Below are 20489 nucleotides of genomic sequence, written 5' to 3'. Positions count from 1 at the left end.
CACTCAGTCCACCTTCCTTCCTCCCCACTAGGTGGAGGGCACCTGCTCCAGGGATGGAGTGGTAGTAGGGGTCTAGTTCTCTCTCTTTCCCTGGCTTCTTCCTCATACCGCCTCTGCACCCAGCTGGCTCCTTCCAGGGTTCCAGAAACTCTAGAACTCCACCATAGGACCCCTATTCTCATTACCATCCTTCACCTCTGTGCAACATGGTGCAGCCTGCCGCAGCTCCACCTCATCTAGTTTATCTCCAGGGTGTTCGTCTTGGCTTTCTCCCTGTCCCTGTCTCTTGCTGGTCCTAGAGCACAGCCTCTTCTACCTGGGGCCCTGAGCTCTTCTTTCCATGGGGCTGCAACGCGGAAGCTGCTTGTCACCTCCCCCTAGTGGCTGCTTGCCCTGGTCTCTGGGCAACCTTGTTCTAGTCATCCCATACCTGAGGCAAGTCCTGGTTCTACCAGCTTGTGCTTGAACAGGAGCCTCATGCGTGCGCCAATGGTGACCAGATTTGTGTGTGTGTGTGTGTGTGTGTGTGTGTGTGCTAAAGATAGACTTCCTGATAACCTGAAGTCTCCTAATTTGGGATACTACCCTATGAGTTTTTTTTTTTCTTTGATTTTTGGAGTCACTTAGGAATGAAAAGCCAATTTTAGCATTCTGAGGAAATGATAAAAAAAAAAAAAAAAACCCACCCAAGAAACCGAGTCAAGTTGCCCCCTAAAAGGAATAGAGCCAAGTGATTTGACCATCTCTCCAAGTTTCTGTGGTGCTAAGGGTTTACATTAGGACAGCTGCCTTTAGTTTCTCTAGTGATTGTTTTGCTATGATTGGTGGGTCAGTAAAGAAAGTGTGGGTTTGGGAATCAGATGCAGCTGAGTTGAAAGCTTGCCTTTTAGACCCCTGTAGTGCTGAACTTACTCCTTAAACTCTCTGACCCTCTGTTACTTCTTCTGATGGTTCCATTATGTAATGCATAAAAGCCCCGACTTCCTCTTCACTGAGTGGAGCTCTTACTGTTCTTAGTGGTTGAGGGATGCTGGCCACTCAGCCAACCTGCACCCTTTATTAAATATCACACACTGACCTTTCTACCTGTCATCTCTCTCTAGCACTTCCGTGGGCAGTTTCCCGTCAGCAGGGAGCAGTGACCAGGGTCCCCGGACACCCACCCAGCCCATGCTGGACTCCAGCATCCGCTCAGGCAGCTTGGGGCAGCCGAGCCCTGCAGCACTGAGTTATCAAAGCTCCTCGCCCATCCCTGTTGGTGGCAGCAGCTACAGCAGCCCTGACTACTCCCTTCAACCTTTCAGCTCTTCTCCAGACAGCCAGGGCCAGCCACAGTACAGTGCAGCCAGCGTCCACATGGTGTCTGGGAGCCCTCAGACACGACACAGGACAGTGGGCACCAACACTCCACCTAGTCCCGGTTTTGGCCGGCGGGCCATCAACCCCACCATGGCTGCCCCTGGTAGTCCCAGTTTAAGCCACCGGCAGGTGATGGGTCCATCTGGACCAGGTTTCCATGGTAATGTGGTTTCTGGCCACCCAACCAGTGCAGTGACCGCTCCTGGAAGCCCCAGCTTGGGCCGGCACCCAGTGGGAAGCCATCAAGTTCCAGGCCTCCACAGCAGTGTGGTCACCACTCCAGGAAGCCCAAGCCTGGGCAGACACCCTGGAGCCCACCAAGGGACTCTGGCTTCCAGTCTCCATGGCAATGCAGTCATTAGCCCCGGGAGCCCCAGCTTGGGCCGGCACCTGGGTGGGTCTGGATCTGTGGTTCCTGGAAGCCCCAGCTTGGACCGGCATGCAGCTTATGGTGGCTACTCTACCCCTGAGGACCGAAGACCAACACTGTCCCGGCAAAGCAGTGCCTCTGGCTACCAGGCTCCTTCCACACCATCATTCCCTGTCTCTCCTGCCTACTACCCTGGCCTGGGCAGCCCTGCCACCTCACCCTCGCCAGACTCAGCAGCCTTCCGGCAGGGGAGCCCCACACCAGCCTTACCAGAGAAGCGGAGAATGTCAGTGGGAGACCGGGCAGGCAGCCTCCCCAACTATGCCACGATCAATGGGAAAGTGTCCTCCTCACCTGTCGCCAATGGCATGGCCAGTCCCAGTGGGAGCAGCACCGTCTCCTTCTCTCACACACTTCCGGACTTTTCCAAGTATTCGATGCCAGGTGTGTCTCTTCTCTTACATTTCTACTTGCCTAAAAGTTTGGACGTCTGTCCCAGCCATCCCTCGGCAGATGACTGTGGATGGGTCATCGACTCATAGGCCTGAGCTCCTTGCCTGGAGTGGGGGGCTGTATCTTTAAAGCATGGCTAGCTTAGGGTTGCTGTGATGACGGGTGCAGGATGAGGAGGATGGGATAATAAGTGGGAAGTGTATGTTGTTTAGATGGCTGTCACTGGCATAGCCTCTTATTGAGCACATGCTGTGTGGCACCCTGAGCTATCATTTAATCCCCTGGCCCGCTGCGGAGGTAGGAATTGTTATCCTTGCTTTACACAGGAAAACTCTAAGGCCCACAGAGTTCCTGTTGTTTGATTGGTGTTCATTGTATAGTTACCTGGTGGCAGAGCTGACTTCTGATCCAGGCCCATACTGTCCTCAGAGGAGTGTTCTTGGGGCAGAGGAGATGGCTCAGTGGGCATAACACTGTACAAACATGAGGACCTGAATTTGGATCCTTAGGACCCATGTAAAAACCGAACACAGGAGTGTGTGTATACTCCAGTACTGCTGTGTGACCCAAGTAAAAACCGAACACAGGAGTGTGTGTATAATCCAGTACTGCTGTGTGACCCACGTAAAAACCGAACACAGGAGTGTGTGTATACTCCAGTACTGCTGTGTGACCCACGTAAAAACCGAACACAGGAGTGTGTGTATACTCCAGTACTGCTGTGTTGGGATAGGAGGCAAGGGCAAGAGATTTCCCAAAAGCTTCCAGGCCAGCTAGCCTGGCATATGTGTAGTGAACAAGTCTCTGCCTCAAACAAGGTGGCAGGCAAGGAGTGACACCCAAGGCTGTCCTCTGACCTCCACATGCACACACACACACACACACACACACACGGACACATGGACACATGGACACACACATACACGATGGGGAGATCTTCAGCATATATTCATATTTTGAGAGATAGTATGTAACTTAACAGAACTGCGAGACTCCACTGACCACTATGGCATTTGTCAGCCCCACACACCAGTGAACAGCGGGCTAGGTGGGCAGGTGGGACAGAATAAAGCTGAGGGGAGAGATGTTTTAGCAGAGCCTGGTCTGAACAAACCTGCTTCCCACAGGATAAGTTCTTTACCCAAGTCTAGCCTTGGTGTCTTTCCTTCCATGGAGACTGTTCATTCTCCAAACAAAAACTTCAAGCTTCAGGTGATCCACATTTTCTCAACCAGATCCTGTGTGCAGAGACCCCGGAGCTTCCTGTGTCCAAGGCAGATGCAAAAAATTATAAACTGCCTGGGCTGGACCAAAGGCACCCAGGCTCTCTGTCCGGTGTCTTTCCCAAGTCCTTCCAAGCTGGGACACTTAGAGTGACCCTGCACTCCCCTGCTTCCTGCCGCCTACTAGGGACATCTGGTTCCCAGCCCTGATCCTTGAAGGATGTGAAGTTTCTAGAGTTAGGACACTTCCTGTTTCCCACCATCTTGCCTACTTAAAATAGCCTTTGGAGTCAACACAGGAAGACACACGGGATTGCAGTCGCCTCTGACAACTCCCTAGATCAACCATGGCTGAGCTTCAGAGGAGGATCAGGCGCCTGCAGCAGATGCATTTTCTAGCCACACAGCCTGGGAAAGGAGCTCAGTCCCCTCAGGCTACTGGAGATGGAGCCCAGGTGCTTGTGAGAACCAAGGCCCTTAGCTGCAGCTGCAGGCTCCTGCTCTCCTAACTTTAGCTCTTGAGACACTGAGTCCCCTGCTTCAGCCACTCTCAGAGAACTATAGAACTGTGAATATAGATTTCCCCCCTTTCCTTCTTCTGGTCCCTTTGCTTTTTTTTTTTTCTGCTTTGTGCCAAAAGGTGAAAGTGTTAGTGGAAAGCAAGACTAAGTTCTAACAGTCCACTGCGTGGTTCAGTGGTTGCAGTTCACAGTGATGTTAGGTATTTTATGAAGAACCGAGGTTGAGCTGGGAGGATCAGAGTACAAAGATAAGATAAGGAGGTAGGCACAGTGACACTCACCCGTAGTCCTAGCACTGAGAGGAGGAGGAAGGAGCGTGACACATTCCAGGGAAATGCCATAGTTGGACTCAATCTTGTCCAAACCCCTCTACAATGTAATGTTCTGAGAAAGGCTATGGTCTAGAGTACTGACCATTTCCTGGTCTAGATGTTGGAGGATAGGAGGAACTTGTGACCCTATTATGTGGTATGTGACTTTCGGTGTGGGGTCAAGAGGGGATGGGCCACAGAGAGAGGCACAAGTCTTCTTGCCCTTGCTCATGGATGGTAGACTGAGGCTGGGAGACAGAGCACAAGAAGGGGCTGGAGAGGTGTCAACCTGTGGGAAGGAGATGGGGAAGATGTCCTCAGAATCTTCTAGGCGCAGGGAATGGGGTGGGGAAGGGGTTTTCATCAGCTCAATGGATGCCTTTCCGGGTCCTTTAACCACAGAATGGTCAGGCAATGATTGTGGCTGGCAGGAGGCAGACTGGGAGACAGTTGCTGGGTACCTCCTGCCATGTTCTGTGATGTTTGAGGATCCAGCTTTCTGTTTTATTTTCTGGGGCTGACACACACTTGTTGGCTTAGAATAATAGAGGTAAATTCTGCCATAGCAAAGGCCAGAGATCAAAACCCAGATGTTGGCAGGGACTCTGACGGAGTACTGTTTTCAGACCCTCTCCATATTTCTCCTGATGATGGTCCTGTGTCTCTCAACTTACAGATGTTCCCGTTTTCACCTGGTACAGTTTCCATGTGTCTCTCGTCTCTTTTCCACTTGGAAAGAAACTAGTTGTATTGGATTAGGGCTCATCCCAGCCTGGCATGCCTTTGTCTAAATTTGATTGTATTAGCAAGGACACTCTTCAATGAGACCACATTTGTAGGTTCTTGGTGTTGGGGTATCAACTTCTTTTGGGGGGAATGCAAAACTGAAAAACTCCTTTTGTTTCCTCTCTTAGACAATAGTCCCGAGACACGGGCTAAAGTGAAGTTTGTTCAGGACACTTCCAAGTATTGGTACAAGCCTGAGATCTCCAGAGAGCAGGGTAAGTTAGGGGGGTGGGCAGCATTGTTGGCTTAGTGGTCCACCAGGAGACATCATGGAGTCCTGCTCGCCATGTCTGCCTTGAGCAAGAACTCATTCCTTTTTGCAGTAGGTGGTGGTCCCAGAGAGGAAGCTGGGATCAAAGTCAGAGAGGAAAAACCTGTGTCAGGAACAAAGCCTTGGTTTTCCCAGGCAAAGTAAAAGGCCAGCCAAGAGTATCTGAACCTATGGTATAGATGATGATGATTGTTCAGAAAAAATAATAAAGAAAACCAAGTTTGGAATGTAGGCCTGAAGGTGACCCTCACCCCAAGGATGTCTGGCTATGGGGTAAGGACTAGCAAGGAGGGCCTAGAGGTTCACTTTTTTTTTTTTGTAAATGAAGCTATAGACCAGTTTCAGTCGCCATTCATATACTGTCTGCTTCCCTTTGTAAGGCTGTGCAGAGTAATGGCTGCAGATAGAATGGCCTCCAACACTGGGTGTCTCTGGTTATCATCAGAGACATGTACAGGAGGGCCCGCAGGAATGCTTCCTTACATCATGACATCAAAGAATGTCATCTCGAGAGAGAAGAGAACCCGCCAGTTCCATGCGACTCAAGCTAAGTCAGTGCTAATGGTTTTTCTTCTGTCTCCTCTCCTTCCAGCCATCGCACTCCTGAAGGATCAGGAGCCAGGGGCCTTCATCATCCGGGACAGCCACTCCTTCCGAGGGGCTTATGGGCTGGCCATGAAGGTGTCCTCACCCCCTCCAACCATCACTCAGCAGGGCAAGAAAGGTAGAGTCTTCTTGCCAGGCCAGGGCTGGGGTTGGGGCTTCTTGCTTTCTTCAGACCATTGGGTACCCTAATTCACCAGGGCTGGTCCCTGAGAAGCTCCAGGATGCTGAGTGGTGGTTTTGGTGACAGCAGAGCTTTGGGACTTGGTGTGTGTGAGGTGTTTCCTTGGATGGACGGAAGGGGAGTGTGTGGTGATCCTCATCCCACAGGGCTCTAGCCACCTTGTCTGGGTTTCCCTTTCTCTCATCTCATTCTATACACCGCAGTGTTAGGATGTAGGGTGAGTGTGTGCTATAACAATGAGTGACCAATTCTGTTTCCTCCTCCTTCTCCTCCTTTTCCTCCTCCTTGTCTTCTTCCCCTTCCTTTCTTCTTCCTCCTCCCCCTCCTCCTTCCCCTCCTCCTCTTCCTCCTTTTCCTCCTTTTCCTCTTTCCTCTTCCTCCTCCTCCTCCTCCTCTTGCTCTTCCTCTTCTTCTTCTTCTTGCTCTCCTCCTCCTCCTCTTCCTCCTTTTCCTTCTTCTTTTCCTCTTCCTTCCTCTTCCTCCTCTTCCTCCTCTTCCTCTTCTTCTTCTTGCTCTCCTCCTCCTCTTCCTCCTTTTCCTTCTTCTTTTCCTCTTCCTTGCTTTTCCTCCTCTTCCTCCTCCTCCTCTTCTTCTTCTTCCTCCTCCCCCTCTCTTCCTCCTCCCCCTCCCTCCCTCCTTCCCCCCCCTCCTTCTTCTTTCTTCCTTCTTCTTCTTTCCAGGAGACATGACCCATGAGCTGGTGAGGCACTTTCTGATCGAGACAGGCCCTAGAGGAGTCAAGCTCAAGGGCTGTCCCAATGAGCCAAACTTTGGTGAGCATCCTGGCCTGTCTTATGGTCTCTGTTCCAGTCCTCAGGGGAGTCTGACCCAAGTTCTTTCTATCTTGATGCTTCCTTCTGGGCATGGCTTTGGCAGAAGGAAGGAACAGCTGCTGTTTTTATAAATAAAGTTTTATTGAAACCTGGCCATGCTTTCTAGCTACATACTGTGTACTGTGGCTTTTCCTCTCTGCCAGTTCCCTTTCTGTATTTGTTTTGTTCAGTTGAGATGGACTGTCAGTACGTTAAAATAACAGCAGTAAGAACAGCTGTCCTTCTTGGCCACCAATTGTGAAGTCAGTATCTAGCTGTCATGTTGTTCTGGTGTCATAGCAATCCTGCCTGGTAGCTGTCACTCTCCCCATTTTGCACATGAAGAATGTGTAAGTGCCACTTAAGTCCCCTAGATAAGCAACAGAGCTGGGATTTGATGTGACAGTTTCCATCAGCAGTGTTCTGATGGGGGCTCTGTAACTAGAAGGACTTGGGGGACCTGGCTGCCAAGGAAAGTAGTTAGGTTCTCCTGTAGTTCCCAATATAGAGGGGCAGGTTTTCAATACTGTTGCTGGGTTGGGCAAATGGATAAAGAAGCTGGAGGCTGGGATGTGGCTCAGGTCCCAGGTTTGAGCCCCAGCACTGCCAGAAAGAAAACAGTGGGCAGATACTGGGATGGTGTAGAGTCGGATGAGGTAGGGTTCCTTGTGTCCATTCTCCAGTCTCTCCTAGTCACTCTGCCTGGTTGTCTCTCTCCACAGGCTCCCTTTCTGCCCTGGTTTATCAGCACTCTGTCATCCCACTGGCCCTGCCCTGTAAACTGGTCATTCCAAGCCGAGGTAGGAGATATCCCCTCATGCTGTCTGCCCAGAATGGAGCCAGGGTGGAGGCGATACAGGGGACCCCTTCCCACTTCATCTATTAAAAAGGGGGGGGGGGGAGGAGATGTTCATTAAGAAGCTTAACTCCAAGAATAACCGTTAATAGATTTGCCAGATTGTTCTCAAAAGTATTCTGGTGGTTTATAAAAATCCACATTGAATTCTCAGAACAAGCTTCATCCCAGGGGAGATCTGAGAAGTGGGGGACAGGAACACAAGGATTATATCCTGGTACACAAGAGAGACTTCTAGTGTCAGTTAACCATGTCTATTCATCCAGCTTGACACACTGAATTATTAATAACCATTGACCAACATTATTAGCTTAAAGGTTCAAATGCAACTTCAATAACAGTAAACCACATAATTTAGATGCTAATTCAATTATATTTGTTTGGAACTTACAAAATTGGTTGACATTTAAATCATATAAACTGGCACCTCTCAGAACACAGTGCCTGAAGCTGCTGCTTTTGGGAACTTGCTAAAAGGCAGATATTTTCAGATTTGTCAGAACCTCTGGGTCAGAGCCAGGCCTGGGACTGCAGACCTGTGGCCTGAGCAACTTAGGAGATTGAGCTAGGTGGATCACAAGTTCAAGACCTGCTTTGGTTTGCACTGTGAGTTTAGGTTTGATTGGACAACACAGAGATCTCAGAATAAAAAGACAAAAGAGGAGTGGATGTGCAGCCACGCACAGATGCAGCAGAGCACTCGCTTGCATGTGTGAGACCCAAGGTCAAGCCCCAGTCATCAGAAAGCAATGCAATACAGCTGCGGAGTAGACCCAGCAATCTGTATCCCAGTGCATTGTAAACAAAGTACAGAAGCACCGATACAAGTATCCCTCAATTCCTGTTACATACACCAGGTTGTCACAATACTCTGCCTAAGTCCCCAACGTTCTGAGATCACAAGCACAGGCCACATTCCAGTTTCTGGCATCTTTAAAAGTTTGTTAAGGTATAGTTGAAGTAAAACCTGTGTTCTCTGTAAAGTGACGTGTGCTGCTGCACAACACACATGCTGTGCATATTGTGTGCTGGTAAAACCGAGCCTCTCAGTACATCTGTCACGTGACTCTGACTCATCGCAACCTGGTAGTTTGTGCTGTGTTGGATTCAGTCACTCATACAAAGACACACTGGTGTTAAAATGAAAGGCCTGCAGTCCCCATTGCTCCTCGAAGCCTTGCTATATGTCACTTGCTGGGGTTCTGGAGACCCAGGGACATGGACACTATCACTGTCATTGTCATTTCATAGATGCTTTGCAGTTACTGTGGTGGGGACTTGAGCCCGACTCTGCTGGACTCTACAGTGCTCCAGCACCCTTGGTACCATCTTATACATGCAGCACTGACTGCCAAGACCCACTGTGAAAGGGTATCTATTGCAGGACGCATGTGCAGGCCTTGCCTTAGGACCAGCCAGGCTCGTTTAAATTACTGTAGAGCTTTAATTACTAATTGAATTTTTGTTTCAGATCCCACAGATGAATCAAAAGATAGCTCAGGCCCTGCCAACTCAACCACTGACCTGCTGAAGCAAGGAGCAGGTAAATGTCACCTGAGACTGGACTGATGCCCAGACCTGTCCTTCCCACCCCTGCCCTGTCCCCTCTCTCGGGTGCAAATTGGAATTCTCAATCAGATTCCATTTCCGTGTGCAGCTCAAGGCTTGCCTGAAATTTGTCTGCACTTGCCTCTGCATGGTGGCTCTGAGGGACTGTCCCCACTCACTCTAGCCCCCATGACTCTCCCTGGCTCCATTTCTTCCAGCTTGCAACGTGCTCTTCGTCAACTCAGTGGATATGGAGTCACTCACTGGGCCACAGGCCATTTCCAAAGCCACGTCTGAGACTTTGGCCGCTGACCCCACACCAGCCGCCACCATTGTTCACTTCAAGGTCTCCGCCCAAGGAATCACACTGACTGACAATCAAAGAAAGTAAGCCTGTCCTCCCATTTATGCATTTATTCATGTTCTTACTACCCCGTACCCATTGCCTACCTATGAACCTGTCCATCCATCCTCCTTCCCATCTGTCCTCCACCCACCTCCCCACTACTCAACCTCCCGTCTATCCATCCATCCACCTCCCCACCTACTCAACTGCCCGTCTATCCATCCACCCACCTACCCACCTACTCAACCTCCCGTCTATCCATCCACCCACCTACCCACCTACTCAACCTCCCATCTATCCATCCATCCACCTACCCACCTACTCAACTGCCCGTCTATCCTCCACGCACCTCCCCACCTACTCAACTATCCATCTATCCTCCACCCACCTATTCTTCAACCCATTCATCCATTCACCTTCTTATCTATCCTTGCATTCATTCATTTATACATCTAGCCACTCACCAAACTATTCATACATGTGCGTATGCGTGTATGCAGCCCTCTGTCAACATCCATCCACTCATCCATCCATACTTCTAAAGAGGGGCCTGCTTTGTGCATACACAACACAGCTGAAGAAAAGGCCTTGATTTTAATAGAAGTTTTCACACTATTCTCTCTCTCTCTCTCTCTCTCTCTCTCTCTCTCTCTCTTTCTCTCTCTCTCTCCCCCCAACCTATTCCCTTCCTTTTCCAGAGTTCCCTATGTATCATTTCTTGGCACCTTCCCTCCCCAGCCCCTAGCAGTCAGGGTGTGCTGCACTCTCCTACGCCACATCTGTGTGTTCCTATGTGGGGCTTACGTCCTGGAATGAGGATCTCAGCCCATCTTGTTAACAAAGAGAGGCTTTGTGAACCCATGGCGGACACAGTGATGGGAAGATCGCCTGACCTGACCTGCAGCTGGTGGCAGGTGTGACAAAGCAGTTACTCCCACACTCACTCTGGCCCTCTGATATCTTTGCCACAGGCTCTTCTTTAGACGACACTACCCCCTCAACACTGTCACCTTCTGTGACCTGGATCCACAAGAAAGAAAGTAAGTGTCTTAGAGGCAGCTTTGCTCTATCCTCTGACGTATGTGTGTGTTGTGCTGTGTGTGTTGTGTGCCTGTGTATTCAGCCACAGCTTTGGTGTGTCCTGGGCAGTGAGAGCAATTATGGTAGCAACGGCTTGAGTCTCCTCCCCAGACCTGGTGACTTTCCACAGACTTCACTGCTCATCTCTGCCCACCCTGCTATGTCTCCTCTCCACATGGGAGGTGGGCTGCAGCATCTTCTCCACTTGGATTACCCCCTGTGTGACCGTGGGACTCTGTCTCCTTGAGTGGGGGCTCCTCTGCCTTCCTTCCCCTGGCAGGGCTCCTGAGAGAGACACACCGACTTACTGTGGGCATTTTTTTTTTCTCCACAGGTGGATGAAGACAGAGGGAGGAGCCCCTGCTAAGTAAGTGTAGCTTTCCCTGCACTCAGCTGCTTGGCCATTATACTCTGTGGGGAAAACAGGGGCAGGGCTGGGCTGTAGGCCAGGGGTCTGATAAGGGCCTGTATGCCAAGGTCGATGAGATGAAGAGAAAGAATATAACCTGCATCTTTATGCTAACAAAGGCGTGTCTAGGCATGGAGTCTGAAGGATGTGTGGAAAGAAAGACTACTTAAAAATGGACAGGTGTATTTTGGGTAGATAGAAATGGGTTTGGAGGGGATCATATGACTTTTAGACTGTGGGTTCCTGAGGACAGGGTGGGGTCTGTCAGTTGTTGACAGTTGTTGAGTGAAAAAATAGAGGCCAGAAGTGCCCAGAGTGAGCCAAAGTGGGAGCGCCTTGCTTGGGAATAGAGAGAACCAGCTAGGGATCTAATCCAGAGGGAACGGAAGATGTCTCAGCCTTCCGAGACCTTCATAGAATCAGACAGGACCTCACATGCCTGTGCCTTCCCATGTCACTGAATCTCTTCATGCTACTGCCAGACAGGTAGACAGGCCAGATGGCAATGTCCAGAGCAGGCACAGATGTCTAGGTGTCCATCCTGGCAGTGACAGGCAAAAGGCCTATTTGCTTCTACTCTGGGAACTCAGAGACGCCCTCCCCCTGCCAGGATCACCATAGCATGCTACAGCCAGTCAGCCTGGAGAGGAAACTGCCCTGAACATCTGTCTCCTGGTTATTATCACAGGGCTTCAGGTCCTGCAACAGAGTCGGGAGAATAAAGCTGTTTGAAGTACAGGGCATGTGTGTGTGTGTGTGTGTGTGTGTGTGTGTATGTGTGTGTTTCCTCATCATAAACGTGTGTGCCGTATGAATATGCATTTGCTGTGTGTCTCTGTGCACAGGTGTGAATAGACTGTTTATGCTTGCACAGACATAAACAGGCAGGCAGAAGCCAGCCTGGCTAATTTTAGCTGTGGGTGCCAGGCATACCCAGCTGAGGGGTTTCCATTGGCATTTCCAGCTGTCCTGATTTCCCCACCTCTCTCTAATTAGCAACATGCTGGCCGGGAGGGGCCTGAGCTCACATTCTGTTCTCTCCTCTCATATTTTTAACTCTGTTTTGCAGAGAGGTGTGTGTGTGTGGGGGGGAGTTACATACACACATACACAGACAGACAGAGACAGATAGAGGAGGTGAGGTGAGGTGGAGGGGAGTGCAAGGGAGAGGTAGAGTTGGGGAGGTGAGTGTCTACTTTGTCTCTCTGACCACCTAGGAAGCATGTCCTGTAGGAATCCTCAGGTTGGTGTAGGGCTGAGAAAGAATCCAAAGAAGCTCTTGGACTCCTCCTGCCTCCTGTCCAGTCTCCTTGGAGCTTTTCTAACAAGTCTTGTCACTCAAACCCATCTTCCACCCCTGCTCCCCAGGGGAATGTCACCTGCCCTGAAACAAAGCAAGGCACTGTCTTCAGAATTTGGCTTTAAAGAGCTAGCCCCAGTTCTAGAGTTTGGAGAGGTATGGGAGGGTGGGGGACGGAGAAGACAGGCTGACCTGAGGCATACTTTCCTGCCTTGTTGACCTCTAAGGCCTGGGTCCTTACATAGGCATCCTCTCTCACCCCTGCAGGCTCTTTGGCTTCGTGGCCCGGAAGCAAGGCAGCACCACAGACAACGCTTGCCATCTCTTTGCGGAGCTTGACCCCAACCAGCCTGCGTCTGCCATTGTCAACTTTGTCTCCAAGGTCATGCTGAGTGCTGGCCAGAAGAGATGAATCCTGGAGCCCTTGCCCAAGGCTAGGGCATTGGGGAATGGGGTGTGTGGGGAGGGGATCTGTGAATCCTGACCACCTTGAATCCAGAACGAGGACTTTGGGTGGACCGTGGAGAAGGAGAGAAGAACGTGCATTGCTGGGAGTGGGAAGTGAATTGCGGAGGGGGGAGGGGAGCGGGAGGAAGAAGAAGGAAGGAAGAAGAGAGGCACTCAGAATCCCCTGTATAGATGGAAGCCACACCTCCCAAAGCCTCTCCAGCTAGCTGGGGCCCCTCCCTCTCTGAGAGACTTGAGCCCGCACAGGGAAGGCACAGGCCTCCTTGGGGGACCATATTTCATGGAGCAATGAAAGAGTGCGTTCTCCCTAACCCTCCTGTTTTGAGAGAAGAAATTGAAATGAGGCTTCTTCTCTGGAGGTAAGGTTGCTGGTGGCCAGCGTTCGACATCAAGCAGTGACAGTTTTTCACATTTTGCTCACCCGTGGTCTGTGCTTGCTCTGACTCCTTGTTGCAGGGTATAAATGTGCTCCCACGCGCTGATCGATACTTGCCTGTGTCCACTCAACTCAAATTACAAACAGCTCTTCTTGTCTGTGTCCCTTGTGATACACATATACACACTGTCCAAAGAAGGCTAGGGATATAGGGTGGCAGGGTCCCAGGTCCGATGACAAGCTGTCTCCTGCAGGAGTGTAGCTTATGGGTACAGAGTTCTCTCTGCACCTGTTCTCTAGTGGCCCTGGGGGCCTCCAACCTGTTCTCTCTGTAGAGATTCTGGTACAGAGGGCATGGCCACCTGCAGCATTATAGCTGTTCTGTCTCCTGGAAACTGAAGTTGGCTTGGAGGAAGAGCTGATGCCCACAGTCTTGGGGAAAATACCCGTTAGGAAGGATGGCGTCTTTTCTGCACTGTGGGACTCATGGTGAATTGGGCATGCGCATTGTGCTGTGGGACTCATGATGAGTTGGGCATGCGCACTGACAATGCCCAGGACTGCCTTACTCCCTTCCCTCAGCCCAATTTCTGGGCCAGCACTAGCCTTGCACTTGCTCATTTGCTTGAAGCCTACTGGGGGATGGGGCCGTGCCTTTCTGACCTATCCTGTCCCACATGGTCTTCATGTTGGCTTATCCCAGTAGTCTACTTCCCGAAGTCCTGCCTAGGACACTTGGGGGAGCCCCCCCCCCAATTTTTCCCCTCTAAGTGTTTTGGAGTCTGACTGTCACAGACACCCTCTGGCTGGGCTGCTCAGGGTGACATCAGAGCATCTCTGGGAATGCTGCTGGAGAACCACGTGGTCCTCCCACAATACCAAAGCTTCCCTGGTTCCCCTTCTGCCTCGGTTTCCCCAGCAGGACCATATTGCCTGTGGGACAGAGGACAAAAGGTATGAATTTAGGCCAAAGGTCCTATGGTCCATTTGCGGGGTTGGGAAGGCCCCTGCCACCACTCAGGCCTCCATTTAAGCCCATAGGGGCTCCTAGGGGTGGCATTGTACTGATATATAAATATATATAATATATACATGAGACATACTGATAGAATCTGTAAGCTAATAAAAAATATAAGAAAAAGGTTAAAAAAAAGAATAGGTAAATTGACAAGAAATATTTATTGTTTTCCCCTATTGCTTTATTGTCTCTGGCCACAAACTGTTCCCATTTCTTCTCTAATATAAGTAGAGCCTGAACTGCAGGGGGTCTTTGTATTCCAAACAGCCCTGGGCCAGCCTTGGCCTTGACCCTGGCCTTGGCCTCCCTAGGCTACATCTGGGACTTGGTGGGGGGAGGGTGACTGCTCCAACTCCAGCTCCTTATCCTCTGGCAAACCGTAGCTTGTGTGGCAGCCGACATCCTGTATGCGTGGACAGCTGCTTCCATCGCCACAGGCCTGAGCCAGTGTGTATTTGGAGATCCGGGTGTGTGTGGCCATGGTGTGGCAGCTCCTGGATTTTTTTTTCTCCTCCAGGGAGTTTTGACTGTGTGGACATTTGTTTAAGGAACTAGAAAGAAGAAGGTTGGGTGAAGATCATGGGCCCCTACTTCCCAAAGAATAAATGGGCTTAGTGATCAAGGCTCTTCAAAGTATCCTTCCCTCTGAGATGTTCAAGGCCAGTGTCTGGATGTCCCATTTCCTCATCCCCCTAAGGAATCCTACTTCTCCCCAAGATATAAGGAGACCTTTCTCATCCCGTTCTTTGTAAATGCCCTCGCCCTACTGCATAGTCTGGGGTGTCTTTGTAAATGCCCTCGCCCTACTGCATAGTCTGGGGTGTCATCTCCTGGCTGGAATGTTGTTCACTTGAGCCTTTGAGGAGCATCAGAGCCTCTGCATCCTGCCCTGGGCCAGGCCTGAGTCTAGGATCAGTCTTCATGTATGGTTTCATCTTCCCATGCTGCACTCGGGCCTAAGCCTTGTGAGTCCTGTGAATGACCAGAGTGGATGCTAGCCAGCGGAGCCTTCTTAGCATGCCTCTAGGAATAATGGACACCAGAGTTTGGCTTTCTCGAAGAAAGGTGGAGAAGGGGGCCTCAGTTTTTACAGTGGGGACCACACTGTTCTCTGTCCCCTTCCCAACTGTGATTCCCACAGACGGCTTCTGCACACTCACACTTGTGTGCGCGCACACACACAGAGACCACATGCACACACAGCACTCCGTATGCAACTCTGTTTTCTTGCCAAAGATTTCCTTTAAACAAGAGCACTTTTACCCACTGCTCTTTTGTGAATGATCTGTTTTGTTGTTTATTGTCGAGTCTGTATATCCACAGGGAGAGTGTTTTCTGCTCTTACACATGAATGAAAGAGGGGGAGGGGAGACAGGAGAACATGGTGGCCAGTGATGTCCTTAATAAGATCCCTCAGCTACAGCCCAGGTCCAGACTGCCTCCTGCCACTCAGAAGATCTGAGGTTGGCCTGGGGCTTCACTGTCCCTGATATCTGGAGGTGAGATGGCAGAGAGGGGCACTGATAGAGCCAGGGAAGGCTAGAGAAGTCCCCAATGGTTCTGGGGGTGGGGACAAGTGTGAAGGGCTGGGCTTGAACAGGATGGACAGGAAGGCTGGGAGAATTAACAGTTGGATATTGAAGTTGCTACTGTGGAACCCTGGCTCCCTTGCCCAGTAATGTTTTAGGAAAGAATTCACATCTTAGGTTTGAAAAGGGGCATTTGAGTCTTCTCACCTGACCTCTTCCTAGCTGTTTAGATAGCCTCAGGCATGATTGCCAGGATTCCTGATTTGCCCTGGCTTTGGAGAGTCCCTAGAGAGACCCACTCTGTGGGTGTAGGGGATTTCAGAAGAGAGAGTCCTTGTGCTGTCTGGGAAGTACAGGAGAGACAAGTGAGTGAATCATATCTATCTGGCTCTGGGTTTTCTTTATCCTACCTCCTGGGACTTCTGACCCCCTCTTCCCAGCTTCAGATCTTGGGGAGATCCATCAAAGGGAATCAGCCTTCTCCTGCCTCCATGCCTTGGGTCCCTGAAGAGCTTGGAACCCAAAGCTAGGGCCACCCCTGCACTTAGGCCTTGGCTGAAGATCTTGAGACTGGTGTTTCCGTGGTCATTGGTGACAGGATGTATGTGCATGCGTGTGTAAGTGCGGGTGTGTGTGCATGGTCTGCTCATTCTTTTGGGAATTTCAAGGTGGGAGGTGGTAGATGGAGGGATGTCAGGTTCAATGTGACCCAGTAATGAGAAGAACTGGGAGGTGAGGCCTGATGGGCCACGGCTTGGTCATGTTTTAGTGTTGATGACGGAGGGGCGGTCCCATGGGATGAGGCTAGGCAGGCCTCTTTCTTGTTGTCTCCTGTCTCCTCAAATGGCTGAAAACTTGGAGGGTCTTGGTTGTTTTCCGTGCATGGGCCCCTCACTGTGAACACACACCCAGCGTGTCGGTGTTCACAGCCCAGTCCTCCCTGAGGACCCACATTTGGCTCGTATGTGTGTGAGCACGTTGGGGTGTGCATGAGGTATCTCCCTATTTTCTTCTCTTCTATCATCCAAATCAAATGTAAGAAGTTCCTCACATCCTGATTACCCCAACTCTGATACCCAGGCCCTCTGCTGGGAAACCCATGCCCAGAGTCCCTCCCCTGCCCCAGCCCTCGGCTGTGTATTTATAGATGGAAATATACTTTATATTTTGTATCATTGTGCCTATAGCCTCTGCCACCTTGTATAAACCCTGTGTATGCTAAGTGTTCTGGATATGAATGTATGTACACTGATGCTGTCCCGCTCTGTACAGCTGCTTGGCCCCTCACGATCCATTGTATGGCTTTACAAATGATAAAGTTAAACACAAACCCAGGCTGTGATCGAGCTTTGTTTGGGCTCTGCTGGGGGTCTTCACTGGACAAGAGGTGTCTGTCCTGAACACCAGATATGAGGGTCTTCAGTGATGCTTCTGGAACCCAAGTAGCGGCTTGGCTTCTGTTGATCATGAGTGTAACTCATCTGGACCCCTAGCTGGAAAAGAAGTTCAAAGGAAAAAAAACAAAAACAAACAAACAAAAACAACAACAACAACAACAACAAAAACAGGAATGGATTGACCCAGGTGAACAGCCAAATAGTCACTTAACAGTGTTGGGAAATAGTTCTGCTCTCACAGTCCCTGAAAGGGGTCTCAGGGACCCCAGGCTCCCAGACCACACTCTGATCCTCACTTACCTACAAGGGATACAGCTGCAGAGGCAGAGCCTGTCTGGTGGGGACAGTGTGCCTGTATTCCTGCTGCCTGCCAGGTCTCATGCCCTGCATCCTGAGGAAACCAAGACTCTGAGAAGTTACCTCATCCTCTCAGAGCAAGAACAAATGCTCACTGAGTGCACAAGCAGGTGTATCTGTCCTCACGCCCATCCCACAGATGAAAAGACTGAGGCACTTGCCCAGAATCATGACACTAGAACAACTGTTAGAGCCAAGCTAGACCTTCACTCTAGGCCCTTTCTAGCTCAAGCCTCTTAGTGCTTTCAGGGAGAGACTAGCTCTGGTGAGCAAGATCATACCTAGGGTCATACAGGTGTGGCAGATAATCAGTCTGGCTTCCCAGGGAGAGACCTGGGCTGGAGGAGATAGAGAGGGCATCATAAGATGTCACTCAGAAGCACAGGAATGTGGTGAACTCAAGTTCCTACAGTCTGAGACTGGCTTGGGGTTCAGGAGTTCTGAGTTGGGGGAAGGGGATGGTCAGAGGCCATTTCTGGAGGCTGCAGCAAAGCCACCAAGGAAAGGACAGCGGACAAGGGGTGGCATGTGGATCTGGGAGTAGAGGGAGAGAGTATATCCACACACTCCCTCTGTCACCCCGTGACCAGTTCTCAGTTTAGTCCTGATGCCTAGGCCTCACCCTAGGACTCGGTGTGACCGGTCTGGTCTCAAGTGGTCAGTGGACAATGGGTCTTTTCTCAGGCTGGACTCTTCCTACCCTCTTCTAAGAATGGAACAACAAGGGGAAGAGAAGAAGATCTGTTTGCCATGGGAGAATATCAGTTTAAATAGGAAACTGGAAACTGAGGCCCTAAGTAGCAGCAGGATGCTGTCCACTGAGAGAGCTTGGTAGTATCCCAGCTTGAAGTCATCAGCAGGTGTTGGGGTGTCTAGCTGAGAGGTTGTGAGTGGTAACAGCCCTGCACTCTCAGCAGACAGGCTTTGGGGTGTCAGCAGAGAGACTATCAGCTAACATTACTGCTTGCAAGTTCTCAGAAGGATTTGGGACGCCAGGCAGGAGCAGACCCATGCTTTCCACCAGTTTGTTCTGCATGGATCTGCCACCCAAGAGGCGGCAGGACTGGCAGATCTCGAGGCTGGAGGCACAGGTCTCTGGAGCAGAGTTTGGAGGCTGGAAACAGCTGCAGGGATGAATGAATCTCTTTCTGTAGCCTAAGTATAGAGTCTTAGGGACTGAGGCAGGAAAGAGGCCCACTGCCTGCAGCCCCTGGACAAGTCCATTAGGCTGCCTTGAAGAAGTCCCTCCTGAGGTAGGAGAAGGGAGGGCAGGATGAAAACCTGGTCAGAGACTGGAGAAGGTCTGCACCGACCATATGAAGACCTCAGCTCTCCATGGCAGTGTGTTGTGTACATGTGGGTGGTGTGGTGGTGTGGTGGTGGTGGTGTGGTGTGGTGGTTTGGTGTGGTGGTTTGGTGTGGTGTATGCAGCTGGTAGAGTCCTTCCTGCACTGCAGATCCCTGCCGGCACATGCTGCCACCCCTCATCCCTTCAGTAGATATGCTAGGATTTTTGGCACATTCCAGGCATGGAAGGGACCCCGATGCCTCTCCTGTATCCTTTAGGCCAAGCTCCATGAGGACAGAGGAGCTGGTGCCAGCTCTTGGTACCCACCCTCTAGCCCTGAGGCCACTCATGCATGCCCTTCCTGCAGGATCTGTGGAATTGATCCTCATGACCAGTGAAACCAAACTGTGCCTTCTTACTGCATTTGCTTGTTTGTTTGTTTATCTGCTTATTTGTGTAATTTATATATTATGAGTTAAGGTCCTATTGTAGTCAAGACCAGCCTTGAACTTGCTATGTAGCCAAGTCTGACCTTGAACTTGCCAGGTAGCCAAGTCTGACCTTGAACTTGCTATATAGCCAAGCCTGACGTTGAACTTGCAATTTTCTTGCCTGCATCTTCCAAGTGCTGAGATTACGGGTAGACTCATTTTCATCTTTTCTAGTCTTCAAAGTATAAAGTATTTTAGTAGTTCTCCATTTCTAACAGTTCAGAACACAGCACGGCCCATTCATAACAACATTGATGAGGTAAGGAACCGAATGTGTAGTGTGTACATGTATGTACATACCCCACAGATAATGCACACCCAGACAGAATAGTACACATGCACACATATACAAATGTACACAAACAGACATGCATAGAGATGCACATACATGACTACCCAGGCACAAAACATGATCCAGGCGCTTAGACAGTCATAGACACACGGCACGCACAGAGATGCACACATCAAGGTGCATACAGGTGATGCAGCCTAGTGTGTGCTGTCTCCACACGGGCATATACTTTCCTGTCCCTTCCCATCAGGTGTCCTAGGGTCCATGCATCTAGGACTCTGAGAAGGCTTAGAGTTCCCCCCACTGGGAGATGCTGGGCTGGACTGGTTAGCAGAGTGGTGCTGTGAAAGACGAGCCATGAGCTTGGAGGTCAGGGCGTGGAGCACACGTGTGCTGCGGACGAGTGGGTTCACTGTGTTGATGAAATTAGAGTCATCTATGGAGGGGACATCAGGTGAGGGACTGCCTCCATCAAATCGGCCTCTAGGTGAGTCTCTGGGGGGCATTTTCTTGATTAATAATTGATGAGAGAGAGAGAGAGAGAGAGAGAGAGAGAGAGAGAGAGAGAGAACACAGACCACTGTCAGTGGTGCCAACCCTGAGTGTGTGTCTTGTAAAGGAACAGTCCAGTAAGCCACACTCCTCCATGGCCTCTGTTTCAGTTCCTGCTTCTAGGTTCCTGCTTTGAGTTCCTGCCCTGACTTCCCTCCATGATAGACTATAAACTAAGCTGAGATAAACCCCTTCCTACCAAAGTTGCTATTGGTCTTGGTGTTTTTTCACTGCAGTAGGAAGCAAACCAAGACAACTGAGCTCCTGTGGAAGAAGGCAAAGCTGTGAG

At 50.5% G+C, this 20489-nt stretch overlaps 1 protein-coding gene across 3 annotated transcripts in view; it reads left to right on the top strand.

Annotated features, from left to right (window-relative positions):
* Tns1 (tensin 1) overlaps positions 1–17157 on the top strand; it is a 158163-nt gene extending 141006 nt beyond the window's left edge. For all 3 annotated transcript variants that reach the window (XM_028760681.1, XM_028760679.1, XM_028760680.1), the window contains 10 exons: positions 1104–2173; positions 5152–5238; positions 5887–6018; positions 6762–6854; positions 7616–7693; positions 9221–9292; positions 9516–9684; positions 10615–10683; positions 11058–11090; positions 12700–17157. In XM_028760681.1, coding sequence (XP_028616514.1) covers positions 1104–2173; positions 5152–5238; positions 5887–6018; positions 6762–6854; positions 7616–7693; positions 9221–9292; positions 9516–9684; positions 10615–10683; positions 11058–11090; positions 12700–12844 — 1948 coding nt within the window. In that variant the 3' untranslated portion in view covers positions 12845–17157. The remainder of the gene's footprint in view (positions 1–1103; positions 2174–5151; positions 5239–5886; positions 6019–6761; positions 6855–7615; positions 7694–9220; positions 9293–9515; positions 9685–10614; positions 10684–11057; positions 11091–12699) is intronic.
* Positions 17158–20489: the final 3332 nt, after the last annotated feature.

Source organism: Grammomys surdaster, unplaced genomic scaffold, assembly GCF_004785775.1.
Source record: "Grammomys surdaster isolate TR1022 unplaced genomic scaffold, NIH_TR_1.0 126546, whole genome shotgun sequence".
NCBI classification, from domain to species: Eukaryota; Metazoa; Chordata; class Mammalia; order Rodentia; family Muridae; genus Grammomys; species Grammomys surdaster.
Note: the sequence above shows the minus strand (reverse complement) of the source record. Positions and strands in the feature narration are given on the sequence as shown.